Source organism: Plecotus auritus, assembly GCF_963455305.1.
Source record: "Plecotus auritus genome assembly, chromosome: 9".
Lineage (NCBI taxonomy): Eukaryota > Metazoa > Chordata > Mammalia > Chiroptera > Vespertilionidae > Plecotus > Plecotus auritus.
Genome location: NC_137783.1, coordinates 18,329,216 through 18,351,993, shown reverse-complemented (window position 1 = coordinate 18,351,993; position 22,778 = coordinate 18,329,216). Strand labels below are relative to the sequence as shown.

The window sequence follows — 22,778 nt, the reverse complement described above, 5'->3', positions numbered from 1 at the left end:
TTACTTCCCCATTCCCTTTTAATTTTATGATCTGCTTATTCTTTCTTCTCAGATTGCCAGTGACTGCTCCCCTGCCCCCCACCCTCTGGGTTTCATTAGAAAGAAACCATTCCCCAACTCAGCAGGACTTGATTTCTCAGCTGCGCTTTAGAATTCTGCTAGATAGGCTGTCTGCTCTCAGTTCTGCCATTGGTAGGCTTTAACCACAAATTCCAAGGCAATTTCACTGGAGTTTTAGGAGAAATATGGCCCCCCAACCTTGTAACTGACACTGGAAATTCAAGTGCCTTTGCTTGCTGCTGTTTAATGGCAACCTTATGACATGTGCTGAGTCGGCACAATTTGTGATTCAGGCCCAAGAAGGGAGACAGGACGTGCTGTGTGAGCATCCTGAGCCATCATTGCTGGTGACTGATTAAACTCTGTGGTATTGACAGAATAACGCCAACAGAGATTTTATTTTTATTTTCCTTTTCTCATTTATAAAATAAACCAGAGGCCCGGTGCACGAATTCGTGCACCAGTGGGGTCCCTTGGCCTGGCCTGCGGGATCGGGCTGAAACCGGCTCTCTGACATCCCCCGAGGGGTCCTGGATTGCGAGAGGGTGCAGGCCAGGCCAAGGAACCCCACCGGTGCACAATCGGGGCTGGGGAGAGACACAGGAGGTTGGCCAGCTGGGGAGGGATTGCGGGAGGTCTCCAGGGTGTGTCTGGCCCATCTCACTCAGTCCTGATCAACCAGACCCCAGCAGCAAGCTAACCTACTGGTCGGAGTGTCTGCCCCTGGTGGTCAGTGCATGTCATAGCTAGTGGTTGAGTGGCCTTAGCATGTCATTAGCATAATTACACTTTGATTGGTTGAACGGACGACCAGACACTTAGCATATTAGGCTTTTATTATATAGGATAGTTTCTCATTATAAAAACTGAAACATAGAACTATATGACACAGAAAGTGAAAATCCTTCCTAAGTCATTCCCCCTGGGAAAAAGTTGGTGTTTCTATTTTCAGATTTTCTTTCCAGAACATGTTCTATATAGAATTAATATTTTAGCCCGGCCTGGGTAGCTCAGTGGTTGGGCATTGACCTATGAACCAGGAAGTCACGGTTTTATCCCCGGTCAGGGCATAAGCCCAGGTTGTGGGCTCGATCCCCAGTGTGGGGCGTGCAGGAGGCAGCCGATCAATGATTCTGTCTTATCATTGATATTTTTATCTTTCTCTCCCTCTCTCTTCCTCTCTGAAATCAATAAAAATAATTTTTAAAAAACTAACATTTTATAAAAATGGACCATGGTGTTCATACTGTTTTTCAGCTAGCTTTTTTTTCTTTTTTTTTACTTCATATATTTTGGACATCTTCCTATGTCAATATGTTCTTTCTAGCTATATTTTTTATTATTATCAAGCTATACTATGTTTTATTTAACCAGTTTCTTGTTGTTGGGCATTTGGGTGATTTCTAGTTTTTCCCTACCACAAATCTGCAGTGAGCATCTTTGTATTTGTGTGTCTGTACTCCTGTCTTTAAGTATTTCTATGGGATAAAGTCCCAGAAATAGGATTTCTAGGCTAAGGGAAATGAACATTTTACATTTTAATAGCCATTGCAGATGAATACTAGTAATTATATTATTAGAATATTGTTGTAATCATTCAGTAAATGTTATAGTTGTTTTCAACAAACAACAGAATGATTGTTACATAAAATTATATTTATAGCAACAAAGTCCTCTCTTGAGTCCTTGATAATTGGTCCCCATTCTTAGGTTATTTGGCCTGAGAGATGGTTAATTCATGTTCAATGGCATGCATTTGGCGTTAGGGAAGATAGGAAGCTCTTACACAGTCTCGTGCAGTTTAGGTTTAGCACAGGAACCCATCCCTCAGGCTTCCTTTCTCTGAAGTTGGAAGTGGTGAGAGATACAGCGTACCTCCTCAAGTCAGAGACTTTTTCAAATATTGACAGCAGGTCAAGTTTTATATAAAGAATCTCAATGAATTGTGGAATTTTCTTGAGTTTTGCCTCCTCCTACCTTTCCTAAAGTGAAATTACACATGCAAGTCAGTCTGTTGAGGCCTTTTTAAATTTATTTTTTAATTGACTTCTTGAGAAAGAAACATCAATTTGTTGTTCCACTTACTTATGCATTCATTGGTTGATTCTTGTATGTGCCTTGACTGGGGATTGAACTTGCAACCTTGCCACTTTTCAGATGAGGAAATGGGCTCAGAGAGGTGGTGGCCTGCAGCTGCTGAGTGGCAGGAGTGAGCCCCTGGATGCTCTACTGGTTTGCATGCTGTAGCCTCTGAGCCTCTAAGGATCCATTTTAAATGAAAACAAGACTTGGGGGGAAGGAGCTCTTTTCATTAGTTTTATTTTTTATTTATGTGCCTGCTGCATGCCAAGGACTCTGTCACATATATCTGACCCCTGCCGTAGGCAGTGGAGAAGAGACACTGAAACCACAGGCAGATAAGTATTTGATTCCATAGATCACTGAAGGAAAGATCAGGGTGCACCAAAAGAATAAGGCAGTAGATTCATTTTTGGATTGAAGAGTTGGGCAAGGACAGGACTAAAGGCAAAGAGAAGAATTTTTTGAGGGCAGAGGGAATAGCATGTGGAGGCCTCTGAGGAAGGAAAGAGCATGAGGAACATGAGGAACTGGCAGAAGGCTCCTGTGGCTGGAGGGAGGTGAGGGAGAGAAAGGAGCTCAGGGAAAGCTGGAGGCCTGACACTTGTACTGAGTCGTGATGAAAAGTCTGGAGTTGATTCTGAAGGCAGTGCAAAGCTGTGAAGGCATTTTAAGGAGGAAGGTGAAATGACCAGATTGGGGAGTGTAAAACCTCCTTTTAAAAAATGTATATTAAGATGTGCTTGGATTTGCAGTGTCAAGACTTTTCTGCCTGTGTTTTAAGAGTGGCTCTTCCCCAGAAGATGCTGGAGCTGTTGCAGCACTTAGAGCACAGCCGCAGAGTCATAGATTTTTCTCTTCTCATTCTAATCCTTGGGCCATAGCTCGGTACAGTCCTGGCTCAGCCTGCCTCTCCATGAGGCTCTCCAGTCTAGAGAGGGACCCCTCTTCTCTCTTGGAGGTGTTAGCCTCCACATACCTCCAACAGCACACCACAGGGCTCTCCCTCCAGATCCAGGAAGTAGAATGGGTTTGCTTCCTGATTCCTGCTCTGCAGGTGAGTGAGGAAGTCAGGAAGATTGAGTAAGGAGCTTAGAGCATATCCCCAGGTGTGAGTTATGGTGAGGCTGTAGTTCAGCTTCTCATCAACAGCTTACCCAGCTTTTTTCCCTAGATGTCCCAAGTGTATATGATCTTAATATCTTTGACCCAAGTAAAGTTTTCTGAAAGGAGATGCTCCATCATTCCAATGAGAGCTGTCGAGTTCTCATTTCCTGGTTTGGATAAGCTGCCCATTGCTCCAGTTAGCTAACTGAAGCCAAATGGAGCTGCCTGATTATATTAATATCATTTTTCTTCCTCATACTCTTTTTTATTTTCTTGACATTTTCTTTCCCTGAGCCTGATTTATCTTCTTTTCTGGTTGCTATGGATCTGTAAAATATTTTCCCTTTCATCTGTTAGTAATACTGACCACAACTATAAAGCAGAACAATCCCTGATTTCTCTGTTCCCTCCCAAGATTTTAGGTTAATAGTTAAAGGATTGTATTCCCACTCCACTGGAAAAGAACAGGTCAGTCCTTCAGAAGTGAGCTTATGCCTTAAGTGGTTTGCATGTAAATTAGAGTCTATCTAGCCAGTATCTAAATCTGGATGCTTTTAGGGAAGACTTCAACCTTAAGAGCAGAGGTTGGCAAAGTACAGCCTGGAGGCCAAATCCTGATGGCCACCTGTTTTTGTAAATAAAATTTTATTGGACATAGCCATGCCCATTACATATTATCTGTGACTTTTTTGCTGCTACAACAGCAGAGTGGAGTAGTTATGACAGATAGGCAGCCCTCAAAGCCTAAAATATTTTATATCTGGCCTTTTACTGAAAAAGTCTGCCAATCCCTGACTTAGAGAGTATTTTCCACTTTTGAATAACGACCAAAGTAGAGGGGTGGCCATCTTTAAATCTCTATGAGATAGCCTTGCGAAATTAATTGCCTTAGCTGGGGCCTGTGCCCTGTCCCCATGATAGAGGGATCATATTTATATTTGCAAGAGGTTTGTTGGAGGAGGAGTGAATGCATCTACTACTGAGCTGTTGCTTGATTTGAGACAAATTCCTTTAGCTTCCATGGGTCTATATCTTACTTGGAGAATTGCAGGAAATGCTTTGAGCTTCTTAGTAGAAAGGGGCTATTCCATAGGCATTAAGCTAGGATAATTTACCCTCAGACTACTTTGTGCATCTATTGCCCCCTGTGGAGTTGTAATTGGTTGACTCTTTTGTCTCTAGCACCTGCATTTCAGGGATGCTTCCTGCAGGAGGCAGTGAAGGCCTCTAGCAAGCCTGGCTAAGCAGCTGGAAAGTGAGGGGTAAACAGACCGAGCACCTCTGTAGGAGGTCAAGCCCTTTGGTAACCAGAAATGACTCAAGATAGAATGTTCAGTGAAGAGGGCTGGAGAACAGAGTGGATGAAAGCAGGAGCCCCAGAGACAGGTTGCCTGGGTTCAAATCCCAGTTTGGCAGTGAGGGACCTGTGGGACCGAGGGTCAAAACTGAACATCTCCAAGACTTGGTTACTACTTTCTATGAATGGAGTAATAGTAATATCTACTAGCAATATATTTAATGCTCCTAGTGTAGCATAATACATGGAAGCAACTAATTTATGTTGTCATTTAAGAAGCATATTGCAGCCCTAACTGGTTTGGCTCAGTGGATAGAACATTGGCCTGTGGACTGAAGGTTCCCAGGTTTGATTCCGGTCAAGGGCATGTACCTTGGTTGTGGGCACATCCCCAGTAGGGGGTGTGCAGGAGGCAGCTGATCGATGTTTCTCTCTCACTGATGTTTCTAACTCTCCCTCTCCCTTCCTCTCTGTAAAAAAATCAATAAAAAAATATATTTTTAAAAAAAGAAGCATATTGCAGAATAAAAGGAAACAGATTAAAAAAAAAAGCATAATACAACATTGTATAAAGTAAGGTCCTAATACTGTTAGCGGTTTTATGCCTCCACATGGAAGGCTGGAAGTGATACGTGGGCCACTCATATCACACATGCATTGTGTCCTGTCCTGATGTACTTTTAGTCTCCAAACAAAAATAACTATTGTTTTTTCCAGTTTAAAAAAAGGATGCTTAAAAAAATCCAAGTGCCGAAATCGGTTTGGCTCAGTGGATAGAGCGTCGGCCTGCGGACTGAAGGGTCCCGGGTTCGATTCCGGTCAAGGGCATGTACCTTGGTTGCGGGCACATCCCTAGTGGGAGGTGTGCAGGAGGCAGCTGATCGATGTTTCTCTCTCATCGATGTTTCTAGCTCTCTATCCCTCTCCCTTCCTCTCTGTAAAATATCAATAAAATATATTTTTAAAAAAATCCAAGCTATATTGAAACATGAAAAAAAAAGTAACAGAACAATGAGGTATTGTATTTTTACTTTAAAACATAAGAAAAAATATGAATTTGATTATATATGCTTACAAGAAAATCTTTAAGAATGCATGTCATTAATAATGGTTATATCTGAAAAAATGGGTCTGGTGTGGAAAAGTTTCATTTTTTACTTTATACACTTGTTTATTGTTTGAATTTCTTATAATAAGCCTGTTCTACTTTGTAATTTGAATAACTATATAACTGAAAATGAAAAATAAACATCTAAATCCTGCCCCTAAGACAGCCACTGTTAACATTTGGTTACCATCCTTCTAGATATGTCTCTGTGGATAAAATAATTAGACAATTTTACTAACTTAATATTGTACATGTTAGCATGCTTTCTTCACCCAGTATCATGTCAAGGAAGTCTTTCTAGTTAGGGAAATAGAGATCAATAGCCATGTTTGTGCCCGGCCGGCGTGGCTCAGTGGTTGAGCATCGACCCATGAACCAGGAGGTCACGGTTTGATTCCCCGTCAGGGCATATACCTGGATTGCGGGCTTAGTCCCCAGAAGGGGGCTTGCAGGAGGCAGCCCATCAATGACCCTCTCTCATCATTGACATTTTTATCTCTCTCTCTCCCTCTCCCTTCCTCTCTGAAATCAATAAAAATATATATTTTTTTAAAAGAAAAATAGCCATGTTTGTAATGGTTGTGAGGCATTGTATTATATGATGGTGAAAGGGAAATGCACTGTTTTCCTCTACTACTTTACTCTCTTGTGTAACCAGAGGTGTGGATTTTCCATACCTAACAATTCTCCAATTCTTTGCAGACACCAAGTGGGTGTCCTGTCGTTCAATTCAGTCGTGGTACTGTCTGCCTGGAGTTAACGTCGGACCCCACAAGACTGTCCCCACTAACAGGTGCTACATGTTAGCTCAAATTGCAAGTCCCAAGTTGTGACCTGTACTTCTGACCAACCAACTATAAATGGAAGTTCTCCTCGGGTTTGACAGTTTGTTAGAACAGCTCATGGAATTCAGGAAAACAGTTCACTTACTTAGTTAGATTACTGGTTTATTATAAAAGGATGCAACTCAGGAACAACCGGGTGGAAGAGATGTATAGGGTCGGGCATGTGAGAATGGGTGTGGAGCTTCCATGTCTCCTACAGGTGTGCCACCCTCCCAGCACCTCCTTGTGTTCACTAACTCGGAAGCTCTCTGAACCTCAGACTTTAGGGATCCTCATGGTGGCTTCATTATATAGGCATGATTTATTATTAACTCAGTCTCCAGCCTCTCTCCCCTCCCTTCTAAGCTATGATTAGAAGTCCCAATTTCTAATCATAGCTCAATCTTCTGGTGACCAGCCCCCGTCCTTAAGCTATCCAGGAGCCCACCAGGAGTTGCTTTGAAGGATGCTTCTATCATCCAGGAAATTCAGAGGGATTTTGGAGATCTATATCAGGATCCAGGGTCAAAGACCAAGAACAAAAAATGTTCCTAGCACCTTTATTGCTTAGGAAATTACAGAGGTTTGGGGAGCTCTGGCCAGAAGCTGGGGTTAAAGTCCCAAATACATATTTCTTTCTTTCTTTCTTGTTTTTAAAAATTAATTTAAGTTCTTTATTGTTTAAAGTATTAAATATGTTTCCTTTTCCCCCATTGACCTCTCCCGGGCTGCTCCCACCCCTCAGCACATGCCCTCACCCCTCTACTGACTGTGTCCATGGGTTATGCTTATATGCATGCATACAAGTCCTTTGGTTGATCTCTTTTCCTCCCCACACCCCTTCCCTCTGAGGTTGGACGGTCTGTTTGATGCTTCTATGTCTCTGGATCTATTTTTGTTCATCAGTTTATGTTGTTCAGTATATTCTACAAATGAGTGAGATCATGTGATATTTATCTTCCTCTGACTAGCTTATTTTGCTTAGCATAATGCTCTCCAGGTCCATCCATGCTGTTGCAAATGGTAAGAGTTCCTTCTTTTTTTTTTTTTTTTTTTTTACAGTAGTATAGTATTCCATTGTGTAGATGTACCACAGTTTTCTAATCCACTCATCTGCTAATGGGCACTTAGGCTGTTTCCAAATCTTAGCTATTGTAAATTGTGCTGCTATGAACATAGGGGTGTATATATCCTTTCTGATTGATGTTTCTGATTTCTTGGGATATATTCCTACAAGTGGGATTACTGGGTCAAATGGGAGTTCCATTTTTAATTTTTTTAGGAAACTCCATTCTGTTTTCCACAGTGGCTGCATCGGTCTACATTCTCACCAGCAGTGCACGAGGGTTCCTTTTTCTCCACTTCCTCGCCAGCACCTGTTTGTTGATTTGTTGATGGTAGCCATTCTGACAGGTGTGAGATGGTACCTCATTGTCATTTTGATTTGCATCTCTTGGATGATTAGTGACTTCGAGCATGTTTTCATATGCCTCTTGGCCTTCTGTATGTCCTCTTTCAAAAAGTGTCTATTTAGGTCTTTTGCCCATTTTTTGATTGGATTGTTTATCTTCCTTTTGTTAAGTTGTATGAGTTCTCTATACATTTTGGAGATTAACCCTTGTTGGATATAACATTGGCAAATATGTTCTCCCAAGCAGTGGCTCTCTTGTTGTTTTGTTGGTGGTTTCTTTTGCTGTGCAGAAACTTTTTTTTTTTTTTAAATATATTTTATTGATTTTTTACAGAGAGGAAAGGGAGAGGATAGATAGCTAGAAACATCGATGAGAGAGATACATCGATCAGCTGCCTCCTGCACACCCCCCATCGGGGATGTGCCCACAACCAAGGTACATGCCCTTGACCGGAATCGAACCCGGGACCCTTCAGTCCGCAGGCCGACGCTCTATCCACTGAGCCAAACCGGTTCTGGCATGCTGTGCAGAAACTTTTTATTTTGATGTAGTCCCATTTGTTTATTTTCTCCTTAGTTTCCATTGCCCTAGGAGCTGTATTGGTAAAGATATTGCTACAACATATGTCTGATATTTTGCTGCCTGTGGATTCCTCTGAGATTTTTATGGTTTCCCGTCTTACATTTAAAATTTTTATCCATTTTGAGTTTATTTTTGTGTATGGTGCAAGTTTGTGTTCTAGTTTCATTTTTTTGCATGTATCTGTCCAATTTTCCCAACACCATTTATTGAAGAGACTGTCTTGACTCCATTGTATGCTCTTGCCTCCTTTGTCAAATATTAATTGAGTATAATGGCTTGGGTCGATTTCTGGGTTCTCTCTTCTGTTCCATTGATCTATATGTCTGTTCTTGTGCCAGGACCAAGGAGTTTTGAGGACAGTGGCTTTGTAATATAGCTTGATATCTGGTATTATGATACCTCCAACTTTGTTCTTCTTTCTTGGGATTGCTGTGGCTATTCGGGGTCTTTTTTTTATTCCATATGTATTTTTGGAGAGTTTGTTCTAGGTCTATGAAATATGCTGTTGGTATTTTAATGGGGGCTGCATTGAATCTATATTGCTTTGAGTAGTATGGATATTTCAATGATGTTGATTCTACCAATCAATGAACACAGTCTATTCTTCCACCAAATACATATTTCTTATGTCAGTATAATAGATTGTGAGATAACAGAACCCCCTTACCCCCACGATAAACAGACTCTTCATGATGAACGTTCAGATAGTTTTCAGTTTTCCCCACTTTAAACAACTCTAAGGACTGTTCACATACTAGTTTCCATTGCCCTAGTATGTACATGTTGGCAACTGTGTTCATTTATCTCAGAATAAAGTTCTAACATGGGATTGCTGGGTCATAAGGAGTGTACACTTTGCAGTTTGGCATATATGTGCATTTGTCCTCCATGAAGGGGATTGCAGAGGCAGCCCTTGGTCACGATAGCCACAGTGCTGTCACCTGTACTTGTGGCCACTTGCAGCCCAAGCACCGAGGAAATGCTGTGTACTCTTTGAAGTCCACAAAATGAGTCACAGGAGTCGTCCATCTTTTGGTAAATTTAAGGCTGGCTTTACTCCAGTGTTAAGGAAGTTCTTTGAGACTGGAGGGCTATCCTAGTAAGCTAAGTGACTCCATGGTTCTCCGAAAGCCCAGTTAAATGCACTTCCAAGCTTACCCTCACAATTTCAGCCCCTACTCCATCCCTCTAAGCAGGAAGAAACATGTCCTGGCAAGGAGTCTGGCCTAAGCACCAAAATGTTATTACTCATAATTCACTGCTGTTTCTTCTTATAACAGATCCCCCAAATTTGGTTATTGCTAAACCCCTTCCTGCGTCTGATCTGATAGGAACTTTGGAAGTGCATGGGCAGACACATAGACAGCTGGGCGTCTGCTCTTTACACATGTACTCAGAAGTAAGTGTCTGCTTCATGTTCCATCTCAAACACAACAGCCCCTCCTGGGTGCAACATTCTATGAGGGGCATTGACAACTCAGAGCATATCCAGAGAAGAGTGGCTTTCAGACTGGCAGAAGTTCTTTAAACTGTGATCTGGAAGGAATGGCTTTAAAACTGAGGAAACTGGAAACATTTTAGTCAAGAAGAAAAGACTTTGGGATGAGGTGTGAGGAGTGGTGAATATGACGCACAACAGGTGTTTTAAAAATATTTGAGGTCTTGCCATATGGAAGAGGGATTTGACTTTTTTGTTGTTGCCCAGAGGAGAGAACTAAAAAGCTGTTAACTATTCTTTGGAATGTGGAAGCACTTCTTAACATGGATAGGCCTTAAGAGACAGTATACTCACTGTCTCTGAAGTTGGTCTAGTAAATCTGGGCAACTGCTGGCCCAGGCCTTTGTGGAGGGGCTTTAAGTGATGGGAATGGGGTTGGTGATCTAGGAGCTCAGCCCACTGAACCCAGAGGCCACCTAATACCTGCTGATTTTTCTTCTAACCCAGCGTGTTGACAACCACTTCTGTTGGGCTCCTGTCTGGCCTGCAAACCGCCTGCTTCCTTCCCCTCTTGCTTTCTGTCCCAGGCTCTTCCAGGTCTGACTCAGCTAGGTGATCTTCGACAGTGTATCCGTAAATATTGTAGCTGTGTTTCTTGATGTAAATTAAGGCACGAAGAGGGGGGTTCGTTTCCTAAGCCAAAAATTAGAATCCTGGCTCCCTGCAGAAGCTATCTGCTCTGCCACCGTGGATGGACTTTGTGTGTCTTACCTCCCACGGTGCCCTTCTGTCTTCATTCTTTCCTGTAAAACGTGGCCGTGCTTTCCAGTGGTAGAATCTTTCAAATAAGTAATGGTTCCTTAATTTGTATAGTACTTTCAACACACAAGATAATTTTTACGTATTTTAATTCTTTTAAAAAATTTTTTTTATTTATTTTAGAGAGGAAGGGAGAGGGAGAGAGATATAGAAACATCAGTGATGAGAAAGAATCATTAATTGGCTGCCTCCTGCATGCCTCCTACTGGGGACCAAGCCCCAAACCCGGGAATGTGCCCTGACCAGGAATTGAACCATGTGTGACCTCCTGGTTCATCATTCGATACTCAACCACTGAGCCACACCGACTGGGCTACATATTTTAATTTATTTTATTTGATTCTAAAACTACCCTGCAAGGTAGACAGTAGCATCATCACATCATCATGTTTTGATACACAAAGAAACAGATGCAGAGAAGTTAAGTGACTTGTTTAAAGTCATAAAGCAAAGGAAGATGCATCAGAGAATAAAGCAAAGAGAAGTGCCATTACATGAACTCTTCACTTGAGGATCTGTTTTTACCTTGGACTTGAGGGTAAACACAATATGTACATTTGGAGTGACTATTTAGGAAGTTGGGGTAGTGTTTATAGATGATTCAGGATTGTCCATGAATTGATGATTATTGAAGGCAAGTGATGGGTATATGGGAGTTCATTGTATTATTGTCTCTACTTTGGTTTAAAATTCAATAACAAATTATTATTTTTGTTTGCTTATTTCTGAAGCCTAAAATTCAGATTTGGAGGGAAAGATGAATTTTTTAAAAAATGTGCTTTGGAGAACTTTGAAGTACAGGGCTGTAAGGTGGGCTGGCCAAGGCCTAGCAGATTAAGTGAAAACGACTTTTTGAACCAGGTTCTCCAGTGCTCATGTCCCTCCATTCCATGTGCTTTCCTTCCTCCTCAGACTCTTTCAGTATGGCTGGGAAGAAAAATTGAGATTTCTTGGTTTGGTTTGATTGATTCATCCAGTTTTCTCTACTGCCAGACTGAATCTAGTGACTCAGCAATGGCTTCTTCCAGAGAATGCTGGGATGAAGCCCTCAGCTCCACACCAGGCCTGCCATTCAGTGGTTCCCGTTTCACTTTTGGTTATGTTTGAACTTGCTGTCTGGATGAAGATAGACATGTTTTCTGTAGTGAGGACAGCACTTGAGCTAAGAATTTCTTGTTTTGTCTACTTAACTCTTTACCTGGCTCCAGAAAGTTTCTCTGTTCATAGTAATTGGAAACCAAATGCTTTATGTACACAGGGCCAGGGCAGGACCAGGTTCTTCTCCTGAAAAGTTCAAAGCCACATTCTGGCCTCCTCATCCACTCCCTTAAAGGAAAAACAAAGTGCCAAGAACAAAACTCTATCCACTCCCCAAACAAATACAAAACAACAACAAAACAAAAAAGTTTATCCTAGGACAGTGTGTCCCTCCTGATTCCCAGACTTCTGTGGGGCAAGATGGCCTTCCTCTTTGGAATTGAGGGCCATACTAAAGTCCTTTGACTTGGGAATGTTCATAGATACAAATGCAGCTTTGCTCCACAGCAAAGGTGCATCAGCTCTGTCCCCCAAGCCCAGAAGAATAGCAGGTCAGTGCAGTATCTTCACCTGGCCTGTCCGGTGTTGGTCTGTAGATGTGTTTACCATTTTGATCTCAGATTTTAGATGTTGTAAGGGCAGTGTTAACCCTGAGCTGCAAAGCAGTAAAAATGCTCAAAGTGCTAGTAAGAAACAATGTGCAGTGTGCAGAAATAGGACTGAGAAACAAAAGCTGCCAGGGAGAGAAAGGGGATTGTTTTTATGTAACTGACCATAACCACCAAGAGAAGAAGAAAAATAAAGAAATGGAAAAAATTTGAAGTCTGTGGCAAGAGGACCAGCGTCATTAGTCTGGTTAATTTAGGAGAAGGTGGGGTGTTTGTTCAAGACTTAAAAGCTAAGCTGGTGGAAGTGCCACTGGTGACATTTTAGATGTGAGCCAAGGATGGTCTCCTAGATACCTGGCCCTTCAGGCCTTCGCCGCTGCACTCAGAGGGAGTGGCGTGAAAGCCTGATGGCTGGGGAGCTGCTAAAGGGGTTTCTGCTGTACTTCAGAGATGTGGAGGAGGGGTGCTCCTAGTTTTTTAAGTATGCAAGTAATACATAAATACATTTTTGAGGTTAAAAATTCAAACTTCACAGATAAAGTTCCCCATGACCATACAATCCCAAACCAAGCCTCTCCCTAAGGGAACTACTTTATCCTTTGATGTGGATCCAGGCTTTTCTTCTATGTATTCACCTTATTCTAGGTACCTATAAAAATGGTTTGGGTTCTTCTTTTTCCCTTCTTTAATGGTAAGTGAAACGGTACTGCTTTTCCCAATTAGATTTTAAAAATTAACTTCAGCAGCCCACCAGCCTCCACCTCCCCTGCAGTATGTCTTAGAGACCTTTTCATGTCAATATATAGAGATTTATCTAATTCTTTTAGCTGCTGCCTGTGATTTTGTAGCATGGATAAGCCATAATTTAACCATTCTTCTAGTGATGCACATTTAGGTGGTTTCCATTTTCCCACTATTGCCAACAGTGCACAGATGCTGTGAGCACCCTTGCTCATTCCTCCTTGAAAACGTATTTTGCTCTAGGGTGGACACTAAGTAGAATGATCAGGTCAAAGGGAATATCTTATGCTAATAGAGTCTGCCACGCAGCCCTCCAAAGTGACTGTGCTAGTTTACATGTGTCTGGCAACTACATGGATTTTCATTGTAGATTTAACTAGTCTCTTCAGGAAGAAGATGAAAGGAATAGAAGCATATGCTTGATTTTAAAGCTTCAAAGGATCTCCTGACATTTGGGGCCAGAGAGTGTGGTGGTGAAATGTATAAGGGAACTGCAAGTTTAAAACCTCAGTCACTTCGGCTTTAAGAACAAAGGGGCTTGGGATCTGACCTGAGTGTAGGTGGTAGCGCTCTGTGCCGGCTATGGGGCTATGGCGAGTGAGAGCAATAAGGGCAGGTTTTGCCCAGTTACAAGCCTCGGGGAAAAGACTCTTGTTCCCCATACTGACAGGTGTCTAAACAGATGAAGCTGTTTTAAAAGAAAAGTGAAAGCACTTGCCAGTTTAGTGGGAAAGGGTCTTCTGAAATGGTGAGCAAGGACCTGTTTCCTTTCAGAAGGGCATGGGACAGCCCTGGCCGGTGTTCTCAGTGGTTAGAGCGTGGGCCCGAGCACTGAAAGGTCAAGGACACATACCTGGATTGCAGGTTCGTTCCTGCCCTGGTCAGGGTGCATGCAGGAGGCAACAAATCAATGTGCCTCTCTCACATTGATGTTTCTCTCCCTCCCTCCTTCTCATCCTTCCTCCCTCCCTCTCTCCCTCTTGCCCTTCCCCCTTTCCTTCCATTCTCTCTGAAAATAGGGAAAAAACATCCTAGGTGAAGATTAACAACAAAACTTTAAAAAAGGGCATGTCACACAGTGGATGAAATAGGATTTGTCTGGTGACAGCTACAAACTGCAGTGGGCAACCCTTTGCTGAGCTCCGTTTGCAGTTGAGGTACTCACCCTCACCTCCACAAGAGTGAGGTGTCCTGCCCTGGCCCTGTGTGTGCAGACCCCGAGTGTCTGGGATTCACAGTCTGCTCCTGGGGAAGCCACACCATTGCCGGTAGTGGGCCCATTCTGAAAGGTCGGCAGCCCCCAGAGACTCGTTTCTGGGTGAGGGTCTCCCAGGCTTCAGCAGCCCACAGCCTCCTACCCCCCTTCTGTAACTGTATGTCAGTTGAGTTTCCCTGCATATAAAAGGGATTTTTCTTACACTTCACTCTTTGCATTTATGATTGTGACTTTGAGGGAGAGGATGGAGGCTGGAAAGCCAGAGGTTTTGAGAAAATACATAGGGAAACAATTTTGAGTCTCCTCTGACTGGCTTTCTGATCCTTGGCAATTCCTTTGATTCTAGGCAAAACCTAGAAGGAATATCCTTTATGTTTCCTTTCAGTTTTGTAAGAACAAACATGTCCCTTCTTGCTCTTTTTATTTAATCACAGCACATCCACTTCCCAAGCAGTGTCTTGCAACCACATTTAGCCAAATTAATATCAGACAGAATTTAGTTAAGGGAAACTCTCTAACCAAACATTCAAATTAACTTTTCAAATCACAGAACTGCATTCAGAACTTTAAAAAGGTGGGAGGGGTTAGTTCTTGCTTCACCGCTTGACCAGTTAGAAAATACTTTACAATTGGCCACCATCCAGCTATGAAGAACTTTGCCTGCTAGCCACAAAAGCTCATAACACGTACAGAGAATCTGTTTCTCTTCCTCTCTCCTACATGAGTTGTTTTATTGTTATTTTTTCTTACTTAGGAGGAGTTAGATTTGAGGCCCTGCAGTGGGGCTGTTGTGCAGTTATGCTCCTAGGATCTCCTTCTCTATGAGGATCTTGTCTGCTATGCATGTGTGTGGAGAGGAGCAGGGGTGTCAAATTCCATTGGTTTGTACCAAGTGAAGCCTCTAAGCTCCAGAGTATCCCACTCTTATCTTCTCCTTGCAGGGCTCAAATGTTAAAGGGGCATCACCCAGGACAGTGGTCAGCAAACAGCGGCTCACGAGCCACATGCGGCTCTTTGGCCCCTTGAGTGTGGCTCTTCCACAAAATACCACGTGCGGGCGCGCACAGACAGTGCGATTGAAACTTCGTGGCCCATGCGCAGAAGTCGGTTTTCGGCTCTCAAAAGAAATTTCAATCATTGTACTGTTGATATTTGGCCCTGTTGACTAATGAGTTTGCCGACCACTGACCCAGGACATAATTACTTTTTGCTCTCATGTGATGTGCATACTAGTATATCATTGCTCTCAACTGTTATCTGAGTTTATAGGGTAGGCCTTGCCTCACCACTGCTGCAAGGCTCTGAACTGAGCTCTTAGCTTTGGCTTGGGGATGGGATGGGGAGCAGGGGTGGATAGGCAGGGAAGTGCTCACTCACTCACAGCTTTATTTGGAGCCCAGGAGGGAGGAGAACATGCGTGCTGATCTTCCCCAGTGAGAAGAGAGTCTGTGGCCTTCCTTTGGTGGGTGCTGTCAGGTGGAGATAGAAACCTGGAGGAGGCTCTGGGTCTTAGGGTGCTAGGACAGTAAGGTTAGTGCCCTTTGTAGTGCCTAGGATCACGCTCCCTCCCAATGAGCATAGTATCTCATGCTTGTGTTAAGGACTTCAGAAATGTAATCTGTGGCAGTGGCATCAGGCTGTCCTATATCCTATGACCTCCTCATATTTGGAAATATAGTAACAAACAAGTAAATTCGTCATACACAGCCTCACTCCCTTCCCCCCTTGACTTAGAGCCAAATTACAATAGGATTATGTGAGGGACCAGTGAGGACAGTGGTCAGATCAAGAGGCTCCAGTTAGGAACACCTGAGCTGGGCAGAGGCCATCAGGACTGACTTTGAACTGTACCTCCTCCACTGCCTCAGCCAGAGCTGGTTCATTTAGCAAAGCCTCCAGGTTGTCTCCTTCTCTCATGGGGGGTCATAAGGCTGCCTGGGCCTGTGCAGACTTGTGTTTCTGCTCCCATAAATATATTTTAGTTTGTGGGCCTTCAGTTGACTGTAAGGGGTTATCTTCCAATCTCAGAGGAATCCTTCTCTGGGCCCAGCTTCACCGAGCAGCCTACAGTGGCTGCAGCAGCAGTGTGGACCTTCTCAGGAAGGAGGGTGGGCGTAAGCAGTTGCCATGTGTGCTGGTTTCACCCTGGACCTTTTTGGAAACAGAAGGGCAGGCTATCTGACCTTCCCTACCAGCAGTCTGTGTTGCTGAGGGTGACTTGAGCACATCTGGCATTTTAGAGAAGAACTGCTAAGCCCTCCTAGGAACCAGCTCTGTCATCATATAGGACACTTGGGACCTGGTTGTGAAAATAATTTGTGAGGACCTTCTTGAAGGCAAGAAAGATGGAGACTGTTGCTCAAGATACCGCAATGGCTATCCTGTTGTTCAGAAGTTTGACCTCAACGTTGACAGACTCCAGTCTGCCAGCCTGTTTTGGCCACCTCCTGTCTTCCTAGCCTTTCTGAAACACCTCTGCAGACCAGCCACTTATTTGACACCTGACACAGTTCAGCAGGATTTCCTGCCCCTGCCCTCTGTCCTCAGAAAGCATGTAATAGCACAGAACATTCAAAAGGGCTTTTGACTCCCAGGCTCCCAGCTTCAGCTATGAGAAACCCACTCTTCTAGGCTTCAAAAGACAACATGAACCTGTTCTCCTCGGACCAACATGTTAATTGACCACTGGGATGGGACATGGGGGATGGGATGGGAGGGTTGCTTTTTGCTTTGTGAGCTGTTGTGTAGAACATCACTTGGACTGTCCTTTCACATAGAAAGGACAGTAATTCTCCAGAGTTGGGATGAATTAAGAACTCTTGGAGAATATATTTGTTTCTCAGTATTTCAAAGGCAGCATTAATTATTTTGCAAACAATAGCTGTTTTCTTTTGCAACCCATTTCCCTAGATTTTGCTAACTTATATCTGGCACAGTCCAGCTTCAAACCACCATGACTAAAGCTGGATGTTTGGGAGTTGGGTCAATTTGAGGGGCCAATTAGAATCTGCACACCCACACCCCTGTCCCCCAACTTTTTAAAGAGTTCTTGCCAGGGAGTTGTTTATTAATGGGGATAGAGACATAGAATAACAAAACCTTTCTGTCAACAAAGCAAGGGCAGAACTGTACCTGGAAGTTTCTGGACCCTTTTTGCCACCCTGAGGTGGTATTTCCCCTCCAGTGAATTTGCCAAACAGGCAGCAGCTGATGGAGGTTTCTCATGGTACTTGGAGATGGAGCTCAGAGCAAGAGAGAAATGGCCTGCCTTCGGATCCCAGAGAGCCCCTCTGCTGCGTGGTTTGGGTAGGGGTCCCAGAGATTTGCATCCTAATTTCTTGGTTAGGGTACTTCAGGCAGCCTGAGAGGAAGGGAGTGGGAGGAGCTCTCTAACCACTGGACGGAACAGCTGGGCCTCTGACTGAGGCCGAATTAGCATTTGAAAACCCTCTGAAGGGGGCTGAGAGCTTCCTGGGGTGAGCGCTGGGGCCTGAGTGCTGAGACCCACCGTGGCTCCACACAGAATGGGGCTGAGCATCCAGAAATAAAGACCAGAGCAGACTCAAGAATGAGCCCTTTGTGGCTTTGTCCCAAGCTTGAAAACTGTGACCAAGGCTCTTTCATTGTTAAGAAAGGCTGTTTCTTGGCCACAGCAGAGCTAATACATCTAGTTCTCCCATCAGGCAGGGATAGGGAAGAAAACACTGTCCCCGGCTGGAAGGTTGTTCCCCTCCTGCTCTTTAAACCTTTCTATGTGTGGTTATGCTTTCTCCTCACCTGCCCTCCTTTAACTCACTAGTACATTTTGCCAGAGCTTGATCACACACACCAGGGAGGTGTGTTGGTCCTAGAACAGCAACTGGGTCTGTTTCCCTTTCCTGCTTTACAGTCTTCTCTCCCAGCTGCCTAACTTGCACTCCTTCCCAAATTAAGTGTACCTTTTAGTCATTCTTCATTTAAACAGTTTAGGTTTGGACAACATTTACTTTTAAATAAATGTCGATTCTGGTTCATAAAAGGTCATGGCTTCAAACCTTTCCAGTCCTTTCCCTATTTCCAGTCTAAGTACCTTTCAGGTTTGGGTATATTTCTACAGACCAAAAGTCAGCCAGACCTGAAGCATTGGAGGGAACTGGCCCAGCTTTCTTAAATCAGGAGTGATGGTGCCACCTAGTGGCAATTGCTGTTTGCTACAGGCTCTGTGGCTGGTCCTGCTTCCTGGTAAAGGAACTAGGACCTGGTGGGAGGAGCTGTACTGTATTCTAGGGCAAGAGTGGAGTCATAACATGCAGCTGTGGAGAGCACTCTAAGTGGGCACACTATTTCCTGCTTGCAGATGGGGAAACAGGCTTTGAAGTTGCCCAGGGTCACAACTAGTAAGGGGCAGAGGCAAGTAGGAACAGGGCTTTCCCAACTGCATAATTAACCACGATGCCATGATTTGCCAAAGCCAGCAGGAGATTTAGGTGGAAACTGGACAAGGCATTCAGTAACATGAGTAGTGAGGACTCTGTTTCCTCTTCAGAGCTCTGACTCAGTCCTGCTGTTTTTGTCATTTTGATATGACTCACTCTTTAATTCTTAACAGCTCTTTAACCCTTGATCATTTCAGTTTTAACAAGGTTAGGTAAGCAACAGTATCTGTTAGAGATTTAAAATATTTTGTTTTCATTCAATCATTTTGAAGTCATCTACTTTACAGTGAGCAACACTGATTTTCCCTATGTAGTGTTGTGACAGGAGGTTTCTATTTAAAAGAAGTTTGTTTAGGTTTTTAAAGTGAGTCAATTTTAGCGGGGGCGGGAGGAGACACAGGTAGGTAATAGTACAGGTGGTACACAGATAGATGTTAAAAATCCTGCCAGTGTTATAGATGACTCAGAAGTTTGGGAAATGTTTCACTGTGCTCTATCGTCACTGACTTGCCCCATGACCTTGGGCAGTCTCGAGGGTCCTTTCTTCATTTGTAGAAAATGAAAATGTTGGACTAGGTGATCGTCCGGGTCATGTAGACCTATAATATGTGTGGTGTCTGGGCATTATGCGTGAGGCCTCTCCCAGGCTGGGCTGCTTACCCGGAGGAGGTGGTAACAAGGAATCCTTGGTGTTGGCCTGGCTTCACACACTTTGCCTCTCCCCCAGGTTCCTTCCTTTTGCCTTCTTTCTTTCTTCTTAATATCTTTATTGAGATATAATTCACATACCATGTTATTCATTGTTGTGAAACCATCACCACAATGAACCCTAGAACATTTTTATCACCCCCAAAAGCAGACTCATACCAGTCACTCCCCATTCCTCCCTAGCAACCACAAATCTATCTGTCTACATAGATGTGCCTATTCTGGAGATTCCATGTAAATGGCATCATATATGGCCTTTTGGGACTGGCTTCTTTCAGTTAGTGTAATGTTTCTAAGGTTCATGAAGTACAGTGTTGAATAGAAGTGGTAAGAGTGGGAATCTTTGTCTTGTTCCTGACCTTAGAGGGAAATAATTCAGTCTTTAACCATCAAGTATGATGTTAGCTGTAGTTTTTTTGTAGATGCCCTTTAACAGATTGAGGAAGTTCCTATCTATTCCTAGTTTGAGTGTTTTTATCATGAAAGAGTATCGGATTTTGCTGAATGCCTTTTCTGTGTCTACTGAGATGATTATGTGTTTTTTTAAACCTTTAGTCTATTGATATACTATATCAATATTACATTTATTTTTTTAAGTTACTTTTACACCAACCTTGCATTTTTGGGTTAAATCTCACTTAGTCATTGTGTATAACCCTTTCATATGTTGCTGTGTTCAGTTTGCCTGTATTTTGTTGAGGACTTTGTGTCTATGCATCAGAGATATTGATTTATGGCTTTCTTTTCTTATGGTGCCTTTGTCTGATTTTGGTATCAGGGTAATATTGGCCTCATAGAATTAATTGTGAAGTGGTACTTCTTTTTTTTTTTTAATAGTTTGTGAAGAATTACTATTAATTCTTCTCTGAATATTTGGTAGAATTTACCAGTGAAGCCATCTGGACCTGGACCCTTTAATTGTGGAGGAAGCTTTTAATTACTAATTCAGTCTTTCTACTTGTGACATTGTTTCTAACTTGTAGATACTTATAGACATGCACTTCTGTACAGGAGAGGAAACCTGGGAAGAGTGAGTCCAGAGATTTGGGGGTTTATAATTGGCTCTGCCTGGAGCCAGGCCCTCTCTCCCCTTTATTATTTCATGTCTCTTAGAGGAAGAAGTCTTTCTTCTCCCCCTAAATGAATGCTTTTGAGGTTAGGACCAATAACCCTAGCCTGTCTCTTAGAAAAAAATGGTGTATAACTTCACCTGACACAGGAGGGAGTATTTATTTTTTATTTTTTTAATATATTTTATTGATTTTTTACAGAGAGGAAGGGAGAGGGATAGAAAGCCAGAAACATCGATGAGAGAGAAACACCGATCAGCTGCCTCCTGCACACCCCCCACTGGGGACGCGCCCGCAACCAAGGCACATGCCCCCGACCGGAATCGAACCTAGGACCCTTCAGTCCGCAGGCTGACACTCTATCCACTGAGCCAAACTGGTCAGGGCAGGAGGGAGTATTTAGACCAAGACAAATGAGAGCAGATGTGCTCTCAGGCCTTCAGGATGGTGTGTGTGTGTGTGTGTGTGTGTGTGTGTGTGTGTGTGTGTGTGTGTTTTCTGCCTTGCTTCAAATATTGATAAAAAGTGAAGGGACCTCAGCTGTTGAGACCCTCTAGGTCAGTGGTCAGCAAACTCATTAGTCAACAGAGCGGCGAGCCGCGGTTTGCCACTCCGTTGACTAATGAGTTTGCCGACCACTGCCCTAGGTTATATGTGATAGACCACGGTGAACTGCCATACAGCCATTTAAAGAATGAGGTTGCTTTCTCTGTGCTGATGTGAAATGATTCCAAGATATATGAAATGTACAAAATGGTGTGCTGCATATGTATTTGAAGAAACAAGATAGAGAGAACCTATAGATACATACAGGCTGGTAAATGCCGAGTTCCTTTGGAAGGGCACCCAAGATAAAAGTCAGGGGTAGTGGAAGACTTCATACCGCGTAGGTGGTTTTTCCCTTGTGGTTATGCAGCCTTAAACTTTTTTGAGTAATGGATCTGTGTAAAGTTCAGTGGTAAGGCTATGAGGTGGCTGTGTTTGCACATATTTCTGTTGGGCAGCCTGGGCACAATATCTGTGTCCTCATGGAAACAGCCCCCCCGCCCCCAAGTCTGTATGTCTCTGCCACAGTGTGTGAGGCACAATTCAGACTTCTGTTTAGTCTCCAGTTCCAAGTCTCCAGTGTTCCTCCCTGAGGAACTGTCCCCTAAATCTGTCTTCCTGGGGGAAACTGCTGACAGATCTCAAAGGCCCTGCAAGGTGAGGTGTTCTCTTTTGAGCAGTTTCAGCAGCACATAAACCCTGGTCTGTTTGTCCAAGGTAAAAGGCTTTCACTGCCCTCCAGTCTCCCTATTCAGGTGGCCCCACAATAAAGTACTTTATTCTTTCTTGGTAGGTCCAATCATGACTGCCCCCCACCCCCACCCCAAGAAGTGAAGGTGCTGGGGAAGTGGAGCAGATGCCAGAATTCTGGCTTTGGACTTGCCAGGCCAAGTGAGCATGCACACTAGCAGCCTGTCCTTTTCTGTAGAAGGCTGCAGAACTGGCCAGTAGGAGTGCATTTGGCTTGGGGGAAACATTCAAACTCTGCTCTCATCTGCACGAATGCTTCCGCTCCTTCACAGGGACTACCTTGGAAGCCTGGGGGGGCCTTCCTGCCTGGGCTTCTCAGATCCCAGGTTGAGTTCTGGGCCTGGAAGCAGGGCCTCAAACACTGAGGATTCTCCTGTCTCTCCCACAGAGAACACCTTCTGCAGTGGGGATCACGTGTCTTGGCACAGCCCTTTGGATAACAGTGAGTCAAGAATTCAGCACATGCTGCTGACAGAGGACCCGCAGATGCAACCCGTGCAGACACCCTTTGGGGTAGTTACCTTCCTCCAGGTGAGGCACAGGTTGGACATGGGCAAGAGCCTTCCCTGTAGGAAAAGTCTTGGGAGGGCAGGAGGGCTTGGGTGGGGGGAGTGAAAGGAATGGGAGATTTCCTTGTTCTTTTCCCATTTTCTCCTCCATCTGTTTATCAGGTCAATTCAGATGGTCTGATTTAACCTGCTGAAAAGGAAGAAGGGGGAAAGGAAAGGGACCATTTGGGTAGGAGAGGATGGTTGTAGCAGAGGCAGGTAACAGGGAAGGTATTTCTGTAAACTAGTTAAGACCCAGGCAGCCACAGGCACAGTAACTCCCAGCAGTAATGCAACTTTGGGGTATGCATCCACCCCAGCTGCAGAGGGCCTCTTTGTGATCCTGAGGGGTCTGCGTGAAGATTCAGTTGTTTCTCTTGAGATTTATCAAAGGCTTAGCCCCTGATGAGGA

General features: G+C 43.7%; 1 protein-coding gene across 3 annotated transcripts in view; it reads left to right on the top strand.

The window, feature by feature from the left end:
* The window catches only part of SUFU (SUFU negative regulator of hedgehog signaling), a 95,993-nt gene that overhangs the window by 33,728 nt on the left and 39,487 nt on the right, over positions 1-22,778 (top strand). For all 3 annotated transcript variants that reach the window (XR_013961597.1, XM_080687233.1, XM_080687232.1), the window contains exon 4: positions 22,207-22,349. Coding sequence is in view for 2 of the 3 variants with exons in the window: in XM_080687233.1 (XP_080543359.1) it covers positions 22,207-22,349 (143 nt within the window). In the remaining variant the exon portion in view is untranslated. The remainder of the gene's footprint in view (positions 1-22,206; positions 22,350-22,778) is intronic.